Source organism: Pseudorca crassidens, chromosome 1 (assembly GCF_039906515.1).
Source record: "Pseudorca crassidens isolate mPseCra1 chromosome 1, mPseCra1.hap1, whole genome shotgun sequence".
Classification (NCBI taxonomy): Eukaryota; Metazoa; Chordata; class Mammalia; order Artiodactyla; family Delphinidae; genus Pseudorca; species Pseudorca crassidens.
This window is the reverse complement of record NC_090296.1, coordinates 14,360,906-14,374,730: the sequence shown is the minus strand read 5'-3', so window position 1 is coordinate 14,374,730 and position 13,825 is coordinate 14,360,906. Positions and strand designations below refer to the sequence as shown.

The 13,825-nt window shown below is 41.1% G+C and overlaps 1 protein-coding gene across 3 annotated transcripts in view; it reads right to left on the bottom strand.

The window, feature by feature from the left end:
* NRDE2 (NRDE-2, necessary for RNA interference, domain containing) overlaps positions 1-10,920 on the bottom strand; it is a 45,672-nt gene extending 34,752 nt beyond the window's left edge. For all 3 annotated transcript variants that reach the window (XM_067727929.1, XM_067727940.1, XM_067727950.1), the window contains exon 1: positions 10,797-10,920. In XM_067727929.1, coding sequence (XP_067584030.1) covers positions 10,797-10,860 — 64 coding nt within the window. In that variant the 5' untranslated portion in view covers positions 10,861-10,920. The remainder of the gene's footprint in view (positions 1-10,796) is intronic.
* Between the last annotated feature and the right edge of the window lie 2,905 nt (positions 10,921-13,825).

The following is a 13,825-nucleotide window of genomic DNA, read 5'->3' as shown; positions in this document are numbered from 1 at the left end:
TCAATAAATATTTGTTGAATAAGTAAAATGAATGAGCATCTGAATCATATCTCTGCATCCCTGTACCCCCAGCACCTAATTTACAGAACTGAAAAAATTTGATTGTTAAAAGCATGCCATTGGGGCTTCCCTGGTGGCACAGTGGTTGAGAGTCTGCCTGCCGATGCAGGGGACACGGGTTCGAGCCGCGGTCCGGGAAGATCCCACGTGCCGCGGAGCGGCTGGGCCCATGAGCCATGGCCGCTGGGCCTAAGCGTCCGGAGCCTGTGGTCCTCAACGGGAGAGGCCACAACAGTGAGAGGCCCGCATACCGCCAAAAAAAAAAAAAAAAAAAAGCGTGCCATTATCTAGGTATAAAGTACTACTTTATAATTCTTCCAGTCTTCATTGTAAATTCAGATTTAATCATTAAAGAATGGAATATCTACTATGTGTCCAGGCACAGTTCCAGGCTTTGGAGGCACAGTGGTGAACAAGTCCCTGCTCACGTGGTGCTTATACTTAATCGTAACATTAACTGTTCATGTAATACATGTGCATTCTTAAATTTTAATTACACAGAATCCTGGAAAGTTATCTGAGATCAAAAGATGCTTTATTAATCAGATTGCAAAGTCCTTTTCTATATTTACTTACATCTTCAAATAATTTACAAATACCAATTATGTATTTAGATAACTGTGCTAATACCAAGCAGGATGTAACACGTTACAGAGAAGACTAGCAGGATACCACATGCCTAGGGTTTAAGATAGAGAAGATGACTAGCTAACAAATCTTTTGTCCCAGCAGGTTAGTAAGTAAATCACAGGTTGAAACTTACCTGGAAATTAGTACCCTGCTATACACATACACACATCTAAGAAGGGAAGAAGAGTGGAAGTATCAGGCAGAAAAACCACTTTAGAACTACTGCCTAACAAAACCAGGCAGGTATCTACAAAAACCACATCATGTGTAATTTTACAGAAAAAAATATAATGTATCATCACTGAATACTTCAAGCTGAAATGCTTTTTGCGATTATATAAGTTTATTATATAATTCTATTTCTCCATCACTAGTGAAAATGCTTTAATTCAATTCCACTATAGATGGAGGGAAGAAGGAATTGTCATGAATAGATTTAAATTTTAAAAACAAATTTTGGGGGGCTTCCCTGGTGGCGCAGTGGTTGGGAGTCCGCCTGCCGATGCAGGGGATACGGGTTCGTGCCCTGGTCTGGGAGGATCCTGCATGCCGCGGAGCGGCTGGGCCCGTGAGACATGGCCGCTGAGCCTGCACGTCCGGAGCCTGTGCTCTGCAACGGGAGAGGCCACAGCAGTGAGAGGTCCGCGTACCGCAAAAAAACAAACAAACAAACAAATTTTGAGGACTTCCCTGGTGGCAGAGTGGTTAAGAATCCACCTGCCAATGCAGGGAACACGGGTTTGATCCCTGGTCCAGGAAGATCCCACATGCCGCGGAGCAACAAAGTCTGCGCCACAGCTGCTGAGCCTGCACTCTAGAGCTCATGAGCCACAACTACTGAGCCTGCGTGCCACAACTACTGAAGCCCGTGCACCTAGAGCTCATGCTCCGCAACAAGAGAAGCCACTGCAATGAGAAGCCCGTGCACCGCAACGAAGAGTAGCCTCCACTCACCACAACTAGAGAAAGCCTGCGCACAGCAACGAAGACCCAACACAGCCAAAAATAAATAATTTTTTTAAAAAATTAAAAAGTTAAAAAAATAAAAACAAATTTTGAACGACAGGTGGATAAAATGCCCTTGTTCTACACCCATTCCCCATTGTATTAGGCTTTCCCCTGCTTTTCCAAAGTTCACTGTATGACACTTTCCTCTTATGAAAGACCTTCAACTAGTACCTATTTTCACTAGCCAAAATCCGAAGAGGATTTTCGCTTTTACCAAAAAAAAAGGCGAAAAGCAAAAGTAGCCTTCAGTGTTTGTTTTGCAGCGAGCCTTCAGAGAGGCAGTGAGCACCCCAAGCAGCAACAGTGGCGTCACCAAGCTCCCTCCTCAGGAAGGAGCTCAGCATCAAGCCGCCATAGCTTTGAACTATGTCTGTGAGTATCTGTGCTTTATCCTGATTTACTCTGTGCATCCGTTAGCAAGATGTGTCCTGAAGTAACTGTTTCTTCACTGTACATCATTTCAGCTTAGGACAGGTTTCATCAGAACGCTGCTCTACCTTCAGATAGTGGGGGAAACCTGTATAACAAAATAGCACTGATTATGAGTTTACGTAAACTCAGAGGCAAGCACCATCCCTTCAGTGATAATTCAAAAGACATTTCTAGGGCTCTACAGCATACATATTAGGGAAGGGGGTTATTCCTTTAAAAAGAATGAGCCAAGCTCTTTGTTTTGATGGAAACACTTGATTCCTGACAGAATCTGAGAGCACAAGCATTTGTACAAACAGCACTGGCAAACATGACTAAACTGCATTTAAGACAGTGAGTACAGAGAATCTAAGCAAAGTCAGCCTTTCCACAGAGTTAAGCTACAATTTGAAGAGACCCAGGGATCCCAAGGGTAATGTTTAAACAACCAAACCCCAAAGTACAATATCACAGTGTGGTTTATAATACAATTTCCGGTGTCAGAAGGACCTGCGTTCAAACACTGGCTTTAAAGTTCATTAGTTGTGCAACTCGGAACAAAAAGCCTAATCTCTCCAAGTTTTCTCCTTTCATCCAGCACCTTTTCCCTGAGAGCCAGGCATGGACAAACCCAGGACAGCCCTCAGGGAGCGGACACACTGGCAGTCATTTACATGCAATTAGACAAGGCCAAGATAAAGAAAAGTTACAGGGTATAATGAGAGCACACAGCTGGGTTCCGTAGTCCATACTAGGTATGGATCAGAGAAAGCTGCCTGGGAGAACAGCTCAATAAGACCTAAAGGATGAGAAAAAAAGTAGGCAAATATGCTCCTAGGAAGCATCTAGGCAGGGGAAATGGCTTATACAAAGGCCTGAGAGTGAGAAAGCATGACTCTCTGGGCAACAGGAGGGAGCTGCTATGGCTGGACCACTGGGAGTGAGGGGGTGGGGCGGGGGGAGCAAAATGAAGCCAGAGAGGTTCAGGGGCCTAAGAAACCCTATCAGAGTTTGTGTTTACCCTAGGAGCAATGGGGAAATGCTTGAGTTTGTGGCAAGGGTGACAAAATCAGGCCTAGGGTTCAAAAGATCAGCAGCAAAGAGCATACACGTTTTGAAGCTAGATTGCTTGAGCTCAAATCCTGCTTCTGTGCCTGTTTCCTCCTCCCTAAAAATGCTGACAATAATACCGACTTCACAGGGTTGTTATGAGGATTCAGTGACTTAATATGTATTTGTAAAGCATTTAGATCAGTGAATGGCACATAGTGGTCTTTTTTAATTTATTTTTTATTGAAGTATAGTTGATTTACAATGTTGTGCCCATCTCTGCTGTACAGCAAAGTGAGTCAGTTATACACATACATTCTTTTTAATATTCTTTTCCATTATGGTTTTTCCCAGGATATTGAATATAGTTCCCTGGGCTATACAGTAGGACCTTGTTGTTTATCCATTTTATATACAATAGTTTGTATCTACTAACCCCAAACTCCCAGTCCCTCCCCCACCCCCCCCTCCCCTGGCAACCACAAGTCTGTTCTCTATGACTGTCTTTCTGTTTTGTAGGTTGGTTCATCTGTGCCATATTTTAGATTCTACATATAAGTGATAGCATACGGTATTTCTCTTCCTTTTTCTGACTTACTTCATTTAGTACAATGATCTCTAGGTACATCCACGTTGTTGCAAATGGTATTATTTCATTCTTTTTTATGGCTGAGTAATATTCCATTGTATATATGTGCCACATCTTCTTTATCCATTCATCTGTTGATGGACATTTAGGTTGTTTCCATGTCTTGGCTACTGTGAATAGTGCTGCGATGAACACAGGGTTGCATGTATCTTTTTGAATTATAGTTTTGTCCAGATATATGCCCAGGAGTGACATTGCTGGGTCATATGATAGTTCTATTTTTAGTTTTCTGAGGAACCTCCATACTGTTTTCCACAGTGGCTACACCAACTTACCTTCTCACCAACTTACATTCCCACCAACAGTATAAGAGGGTTCCCTTTTCTCCACACCCTCTCCAGCATTTGTTATTTGTACAGTTTTTAATGATGGCCATTCTGACCAGTGTGAGGTGGTACCTCATTGTAGCTCTGATTTGCATTTCTCTAATGATTAGCAATGTTGAGCATCTTTCCATGCGTCTATCAGCCATCTGTATGTCTTCTTTGGAGAAATGTCTATTTAGGTCTTCTGCCCAGTTTTCAATTGGGTTGTTTGGTTTTTTGCTGTTGAGTTGTATGAGCTGTTGGTGTATTTTGGAAATTAAGCCCTTGTTGGTCGCATCATTTGCAAATATTTTCTCCCATTCTGTGGGTTGTCTTTTCATTTTGTTTATGGTTTTCTTTGCTGTTCAAAAGCTTGTAAGTTTGATTAGGTCCCGTTTGTTTAGTTTTGTTTTTATTTCTATTGTCTTGGGAGACTGACCTAAGAAAACACTGGTACGATTTATCTCAGAGACACACAGTGTTTTTAAGTAAGTAGTTTTAAAATTCTGGCTGTGGTGTGGAGAGTGGTTCAGGGAGTGACTATTTAGAAGGCCGTTGTAATATCCAGGGGATGACTGTGGTGAAAATTATGCAGTGGCAGTGAGAATAGAGGGAAACTAACGAATTTAAGAGTTATTTGGAAGGACTGGATGAAGAACTGAATGGGGGGAACAGGAAGTTGAGGTATGTGTCTTTTGGCCTGGGAGAATGGCGGTGCCATTTTCTGACATGTGGACACAGGAAGAAGAGCAGGTTTCAGGTAAAAAGACAATGTGTGCAGTTTCTTCCCCCAATATAAATAATAACCTGCTTCATATGCCTCATATCTTCCAGCCCAACTCTGTCTGAATATTCAACCCCCAAGCAACAATGTTTTAGAGTAGACAAGCCTAATAAATCTGATGGTGTAGAAAGAAAAGCTCGAGAATTGGAGGGATCACACACTGAGGTCTTTCTGCTGCTCCTAACACAGGGGAGGCGCTGGATACCTGTTTGTTGACAGAATGAATGTTACTGAATTTAGCCTCCCCAAAACACTTACTGAGCGTGATGCCTGCTTAAATCCTGGCCTAACTCTTAACAGTACCGAGAGAGCGGCGAACAGAGCCTCTCTCACTTGCTTTGGTATTGCTCATCTTTCCTGTCCAGGAGTTTTTTGTTTCTGTTTTTGTTTTTGTTTTTAATTGAAACTCTGCACACACCAGTACTAACACCATCTTACATTTTTATCACATTTTATAGTGTAAGGCCAAAAGTACAGTGCTTCTATTTTTAACAGCAAAAGACCAGAAACAGTCAAAATGTCCTTAATAGGGACTGACAGAATAAAGTATGTGACATCCACACTATGGAGCTCTGTGGACCAGTCAAAAGAAGTGAGGAAGACTTCTATACTCCACTGTAGAGTGATGTCTGGGATTTTAGGTAAAATGCAGAATAATATGCATTTAAGAAACAGAAGTGTGGGCTTCCCTGGTGGCGCAGTGGTTGAGAGTCCGCCTGCCGATGCAGGGGACACGGGTTCGTGCCCCTGTCTGGGAGGATCCCACATGCCGCGGAGCGGCTGGGCCCGTGAGCCATGGCCGCTGAGCCTGTGCATCCGGAGCCTGTGCTCCGCAACGGGAGAGGCCACAACAGTGAGAGGCCCGCGTACCGCAAAAAAAAGAAAAAAAAAAAGAAACCGAAGTGGAGGGGGGAGGAGAGATAAATTTGGGACTTGGAATTAACAGATATACATTACTATATATAAAATAGAGAAACGATGAGGACCTATTGTATAGCACAGGGCACTATATTCAATATCATGTAATAACCTATAATGGAAAAGAATCGGAAAAAGTATATATATATATATATATATGTATGTATAACTGAATCAATTTGCTGCATATCTGAAACACTGTAAATTAACTATACTTTAATAAAAAAACAAAATATTTAAAAAAAGAAACAGAACGGAAATGTAGTTGCTCATGTTAAGGAGGAAAGAAATAGAAGGATATCATCGATTACTAAAAATTCTAAACTGTAGGGGAAAGTTGGAGAATTGAGATGGAGGTTTATTCTCCGAAAATAACTGGGTTACACGTATTTTCAACTTTAGAACCATGTAAATGTTTCACAACATTACAAAATGGGACCAAATCAAAAAGAAGAAAAACACAATCCCCCAAAGTTAAAAACAAATATACCTAATTGTATATCAAACTGGTAATGAAATCACACAGAGAATTATTTCAAATGAATTTAAAACACAGTAATTTGACAGCACATGGGTTGTGGGATACAGCGTAAGGACAAATAGAACCATAAAGAAATAGTGAACTATTTAGTATTAGTCATACTACTATTGTTATTTTGGACCTATATATAATTGGACTAATGACACTAAGAACTAATATTTTCAGCATAAGAGGAAATGAATATAAATAGTAAATCAAAGAAATCAATTAAAAATCTCATAATCTTAAACTTGGATTAGAAATATCAGTATGAAGGCATGATGTATTTTTCTCTTTCTGGTTCTGGCCATTGAAAATGTTTAGAAGTAATGACAACCCAGTGCCATGAGTACTCCCAATATCCAATTTGTGGTTTTAACATACCCATACCATTTTCCACTAAAAGAAACCAGGGTTCCTTTGAGAAATAGTCAATTCCAGGCCATAATAAAACATGTAAGCGATGAGCTCTGAGCAGCTTTTAGGGCAGAAAACAAGGAAGTGATTAAAGACAACGGGTTTATGCTAAAAAGACACAGGCCCAACTTGATCAAGGCCCCATCAGCCAAAAATGGGACAATTTGAGCATTAGAAAATAGTATTCGCAATGGACTGAAATATAAGTATGTTAAAAATTCATGAGTTCATAATTAAAGGGGGTGGGGGGAGAAACACCTCACTTGTCACCTCTAAAAGTTGCCAAGACCCAAACTTGTTATTCTGTAAACTAACAAAAGGAACAAACCAAGTATTCATCCTGTCCTTCCTGCCTGAACTGTATTTCGGGGTATCCCAACAGTTTTGAGAAAAAGTTCTTTATAGGATAACTGATACTAATAAATATAGGAGGAATGCTAAAAACGGAAAATACCCATTTTGTAACCCCAATGAAATGGTGGATCTAAGCAATAATCATAAATGGCTGCAAAAATCATTAGGTGAAAGACTGATAGGCAGCTTCATAATGGATGAATCAGGCCATCCAGGAAGCCACTGATCAATCTTACCACTAAAAGGGAGAAAACTGGACAGCTCATCTTCCTGATTTGGCTCAACAGCAAGTGTAGAGCACACCCAATGAGGTATTTTCAACTAAAAAAACTGTACCTGAATCTAATTAACTCTCTACATCTAACTACCAGTTTACAGGAAATGCTAGGGTAGAGAAGCATGTTAAATGACACCACAAGGATTTGGTGGGAAATGTCTATAGGACAAATGATGCAGTTTCCTCAACAAATCACAAGGGAAAATAGAAGGGAGGGAGAAATTGTTTTATATTTTTTAAAAAGACCTAAGAGACATATCCAAAATGCAGTGTTGGATTTCTTTGGATACTGATTTGAAGAAACCAACTGTAAAAGGCCATTTTTGAAACAACTCTGGAAATTTGAACATTAACTGACAATTAGATGATATTAAAGAATTATAGTTACTTTCATTATGGCTAATAATGTGTTTAAATTTTTTAAAATACAGTACTTTATAAAAAGCTCTTAACATTCTCTAACACCATACACAAAAATAAACCCAAAGTGGATTAAAGACCTAAAACGTAAGACCGGATGCTGTAAAACTCTTAGAGGAAAACACAGGCAGAACACTCTCTGATATACACTGCAGCAATATCTTTTTGGATCCACCTCTTAGAGTAATGAAAATAAAAACAAAAATAAACAAATGGGACCTCATTAAACTTAAAAGCTTTTGCACAGCAAAGGGAACCATAAACAAAACGAAAAGACAACCCACAGAATAGGAGAAAACATTTGCAAACAATGTGACCGACAAGGGATTCATCTCCAAAATATACAAACAGCTCATACATATAGCTCATATTGATACAGCACAATATCAAAAAAGTAAACAACCCAATCAAAAAAAAAGAAAAAATGGGCACAAAATCTAAATAGACATTTCTCCGAAGAAGACATACAGATGATCAAAAAGCACATGAAAAGATGCTCAGCATCGCTAATTATTAGAGAATTGCAAATCAAAACTACAGTGAGGTATCAACTCACACCAGTCAGAATGGTCATCATCAAAAAGTCTATAAACAGGGCTTCCCTGGTGGCGCAGTGGTTGAGAGTCTGCCTGTCGATGCAGGGGACACAGGTTCGTGCCCGGTCCAGAAAGATCCCACATGCCGCGGAGTGGCTAGGCCCATGAGCCATGGCCACTGAGCCTGCGCGTCCGGAGCCTGTGCTCCGCAACGGGAGAGGCCACAACAGTGAGAGGCCCGCGTACCGCAAAAAAAAAAAAAGTCTATAAACAATAAATGCTGGAGAGGGTGTGGAGAAAAGGGAACCCTCCTACACTGCTGGTGGGAATGTAAATTGATACAGCCACTATGGAGAACAGTATGGAGGTTCCTTAAAAAACTAAAAATAGAACTACCATATGACCCAGCAATTCCACTACTGGGCATATACCCTGAGAAAACCATATTTCGAAAAGATACATGCACCCCAGTGTTCACTGCAGCACTATTTACAATAACCAAGACATGGAAGCAACCTAAGTGTCCATCAACAGATGAATGGATAAAGAAGATGTGGTGCATATATACAATGGAATATTACTCAGCCATAAAAAAGAGTGAAATAATGCCATTTGCAACAACATGGATGGACCTAGAGATTATCATAGTAAGTGAAGTCAGAGAAAGAGAAAGACAAACACCATATGCTATCACTTATATGTGGAATCTAAAAAATGATACAGATGAACTTATTTACAAACCAGAAACAGACTCACAGACTTAGAAAACAAACTTATGGTTACCAAAGCAGAAAGGTGGGCGGTGAGGAATAAATTAGGAGGTTGGGATTAACATATATACATTACTATATATAAAATGGATAATCAACAAGGACCTACTGTATAGCACAGGGAACTCTACTCAATACTGTGTCATAACCTATACAGGAAAAGAATCTGAAAAAGAATAGATATATGTATAACTAATCATCTTGTTGTACACCTGGAATTAACACATTTTAAATCAACTACACTGCAATATAAAATAAAAATTAAAAAAAAAACGAAAATAAATAAATTTTAAAAGAATAAAAAGCTCTTTTGCAATCATTACCCCAATGCGGGTACCCAGAAGATGTCCAATAAACACTGGTTAAGATAAATGACAAGAGCAACACTCCCCTGTAAACCTGCCACTTCACCCTCCCAAAATAAAAGGATTAATCCTTGGCCTGTTATTCAAGTCAGTACCATCCCTCATCACCAGTTCCAACCATATTTCCCAAGGTGCCTCCTTACACCTCTACATTTCCAGACAAATTGAACTACCTGCAGTTTTTTGCAGAGGTCTCATGTTTTCCTTCGTGCGTGCCTTTGAAGGCCCTGGAATGCCCTTCCACTATCTCTTTGTCCAAATCTACCCTCTTGAAGACCCATCTCCAAAGTTAGCTCCTATATAATGCTTTCTTTGAACTTCCCCACAGAAGTCATTATTCCGCTGGTTCACCTGTGTCATCTATAACATCCCACCTTGTAAGTACTGTTACTTTTTTGTTAAGTACTTACTATTGGTCTGTACATTCAGCTAATATTTATCGAACACCTACTACACTTTGGGCCTGTGCTAGGGGTTAACGATGCTGCAATGAATAGACAAACACTGTTTCTGACTACGTGGATGTTACGGTCTAGTAAAGGATGACCAAAATTACACTAGTTATATAAGAAATTACTCACAATTATGAGAAGCATACCAAAAAAAGAAATGTAGGAATTACGACTGGATACGATAAAGGTGTCAGACACAGCTGGACTCTGCCACGTAAGGGCATGATTTAGGATTAATCACTTTAAATTACAATTCACTATGTGCCACAGCTTTTAACAATGCAGATCTGGGAACGCTTAAGGCCTAAATAAAATATGTAATGCCATTACCTGACCTACAGTCGACCCTCAATAAATAAATGTTAGTTCTTATTCCCAGCAGCTGTGCCCATCTGGAGAGAAACTGTGTTTGATTAGCCTTTGGATCCTAATTCTCTAGCTCTTGGTCTGCCAAAAGATATGAGTCCAATAAACAATTCAGAAATAAGGAGAACAGAGAAGGAAAAAAAGCTGTAATAAGAACACCCAGCATTTGCATCAGGAGTCTCCCCGAGATGTGGAGTACCATTGTTTCCATCTTACAGGTGAAGTAACTGAGGCTGGGGGGAGAAAACGGGGCTCAACAATATGATTACATGTTAAGTCCCAGCTCCGAAGCCTCTCCCGGTCTGTCTTTCTCCTTTTGGACTCTACAACTCTAGCGCAGAAACCCGGACGAGCGCCGCTGCTCCTCCCACAAGGCTTTGCAACACCGCGGAGAACTCTGGGATACAAATGAATAAACAAATCCAAGGCAAGGGCGAGACCTGGGCCCGAGAAACTCCGCCCTAAGCCCACCAAGTACCTTCTTCATCCCTTTTGTGTGCTTACCTTTCCTGGGGCTCCCGCTCTCGGGCTCCTCACTAACACCCGCAAAGGCGGGGAACAGCGCCATGTTCACAGGCCACACCGCCTTTTCATTCCACAAAAATGGCGGCGGGAAGCCGAGGCCGGTAGTAAGGCCCTTGCGGTCGGTGTGCACTCTGGGAAGTGTAGTTTTCCCGTCGGTCCTTTGGCTTGTACCCAAACCGCGGGGGCGGGGCGGAATGAAAGGGGAAGGGGCGTGATGGGGGAGGGGCGGAAGGGACCACTTCCCAGTAATTAGTACCGTCAGGCTTCTGTGAGAACCAGAAAATGCTGAGACTGGAGGTGCAACTGTTCAGAGCACAAAGTTCAAGGAAGTTGGGATTCTGATTACACCCCAGAGTTCACACCATGGCTTCCTGAGTCAAATCAAATTCCCTAAGCTTCAGGGGTTTTTTTGGGTTTTGGGGTTTTTTTTTTGCGCGGGCTTCTCACTGTTGTGGCCTCTCCCCTTGCGGAGCACAAGCTCCGGTCGCGCAGGCTCAGCGGCCATGGCTCATGGGCCCAGCCGCTCCGCGGCATGTAGGATCTTCCCGCACCGGCGCACGAACCCGTGTCCCCTAAATCGGCAGGCGGACTCGCAACCACTGCGCCACCAGGGAAGCCCCAAGCTTCAGTTTTGATGAAATAAAAATTTGTATTTTAAGGCAAGATAAAAATTTAAACAAAATTTTTCTCTGCCCATTTGTACCTCCTCCCTCCCATCTAGTGTGCATCCTGCATCTGCATTATGCATTAACCAGACCTCCGCAATGGCAGAAATACCTGCTCAGCCGTAAAGATCAATTTTTCTTTTTCTGGTGCCAGCTGGGTAATTCCTCAGAAGATAACATTCCTTTCTCAATCCTGTAAGGGGTCATCTATGACCCACCACTCACCCTGTATGTGTAGGCATCTTTGGTGAACTTTATGTACAATACCAATATGTCATTTCCCTTAAAGATAGTGATTGGTGCAGAACAGACTGGTCAGACGACCTGCGGAGAGTACTGGGCCACACCTTATGGAAGTTCTTGGCATAAATACATATTTATGAACTTAATGTTACCAGCTATATTACTTGTTTTCTGTCTATTCTATAAGATTATTGTTTCCTGCATTACCAAATGTGTGACTGAGTCTCAGATAAAATTAATGATGAATAGATGCCTTGAAGTGATTGATCAAATACATAGTTCTATAAGATCAATGATTGTAATAGTGTAACTCTAGATACGGGAAAAAGCAACAAGAGGGAACCATTTCCTGGACCATAGAAGACTAGTAAGACAGGCAGTCCAGAGGCTTTTGGTTACTGTTAAAGGGGCCTACTCCAGTAACAGTACCTTGAGGGGCCTATCAATGACATCTTTGCTTGACCTGGGAATGAGCATTTCCAGCACCTTGGGACAAAGTGGTCACGAAATGCCTCCCAAACCTTGGTCAAAATTAAGACCAAAAGGGAGGGGATTGTAAAATAAAGAATGTCACCCACCATCCAGTTCTACAAGAATCAAGTCACTAGCCACTGCAGTCACTGAAAGGAATCCCTGAAAGGAATTCAGGGCAAGCATCAGGATGAGGCACTTTTGTGCTCTGGGAGAACTGATAGAACTGGCCCTCAGATAGTTAGATATTTTCAGGTGAAAATTTTATGAACCCAGTTTCTTGCACCTTCCAATAATTAGAAAAGCACTAAAACCATTAACTAAGATATCTTTTCCTCCCAAATGGCAGTAACCTTCTATCAAGATGAGAGTTTGCATGTAACCCTTCACCAAAATCACATACATTCTGGCCTCATACTGTATCTCTTCAGAACAGTTCTCAGAGCTGTCTGGGAGATTGTCTCCTGTATTATAATCCTCAGTTTGGCGCAAACAAAACTTTCCATTTCTTTCTTAGATTGACAATTGATTAAGTTTTTTGTGTGGACAGTTTCTTCTGCAAAATGTTTTGAAGGTTAAATTAGCATAGAGGTAAAGTGCTTAGGCTTGTGCCTGGCTCGTGGAAAGCACTTAATACAAGTTAGCTTTTATGTGAGTTGTGACTGCAAGTCTGACTCAAAGCCTTGTGAGATATCCAAACTTCAATCAATTTATCATTTTAAATATTTTAGAAATACAAAAGAATTCAAGGTCTTCTCAAGTTCAAAGGTCTTTGCTGGTTAGAAAATATATTTACCCACTTATGAAGTATTCTTGACTTTAAAAAAATTGAATCTGAATCTAATGAAGACTGCTACCAGAAATATATGAGTAAAGGAACAATTTAAAGAGCTCATACCACCTAGAAGCAATCAGCCAAATTTGGAGTGTAGGAAATTATAGAAAACAACCCAGTTTCTTCAACGAATCAACATCTTTAAGGGGGTGGGAGATTGAAATAGATTAAAAGATTTTAGAGATATATCAACCAAATGCAATATACAGCCTCACTATGATTCTGGTTGGAAGAATTGTAAAAATTCTTGTTTTGAGACAGATGGAGAAATTAGAAGTCGACAGAATATTAGATGACATCAGGTAATTCTTATTAATTCTGTTAGATGTACTAATGTACTAATGGCACTGAGGTTACTTTTTTAAAATTCTTATATATCAGAGATATATAGTGAAGTATTTGCAGGTGAAAATAAATAAATGAAAATATATTGGGGGGGGGGTGGAGTCCCAGGGAGTTCAAAGATCTTTAGTTAGGAAATAGATTAAGAGTGGGAGATGCAAATCAAGTCAAAGGATGGATGGACTCTTGCGAAAGCTGCAGACCTGTGTGAGAATTAGGTTGTGTGCGTCCAAAATGAGCACCCTTCAAGTTTTTTTTTGTTTGTTTTTTTTGGGTTCTTTTGCGGTACGCGGGCCTCTCACTGTCGTGGCCTCTCCCGTTGCGGAGCACAGGCTCCGGACGCACAGGCTCAGCAGCCATGGCTCACGGGCCTAGCCGCCCCGCGGGATGTGGCATCTTGCCAGACCGGGGCACGAACCCGTGTCCCCTGCATGGGCAGGCAGACTCTCAAC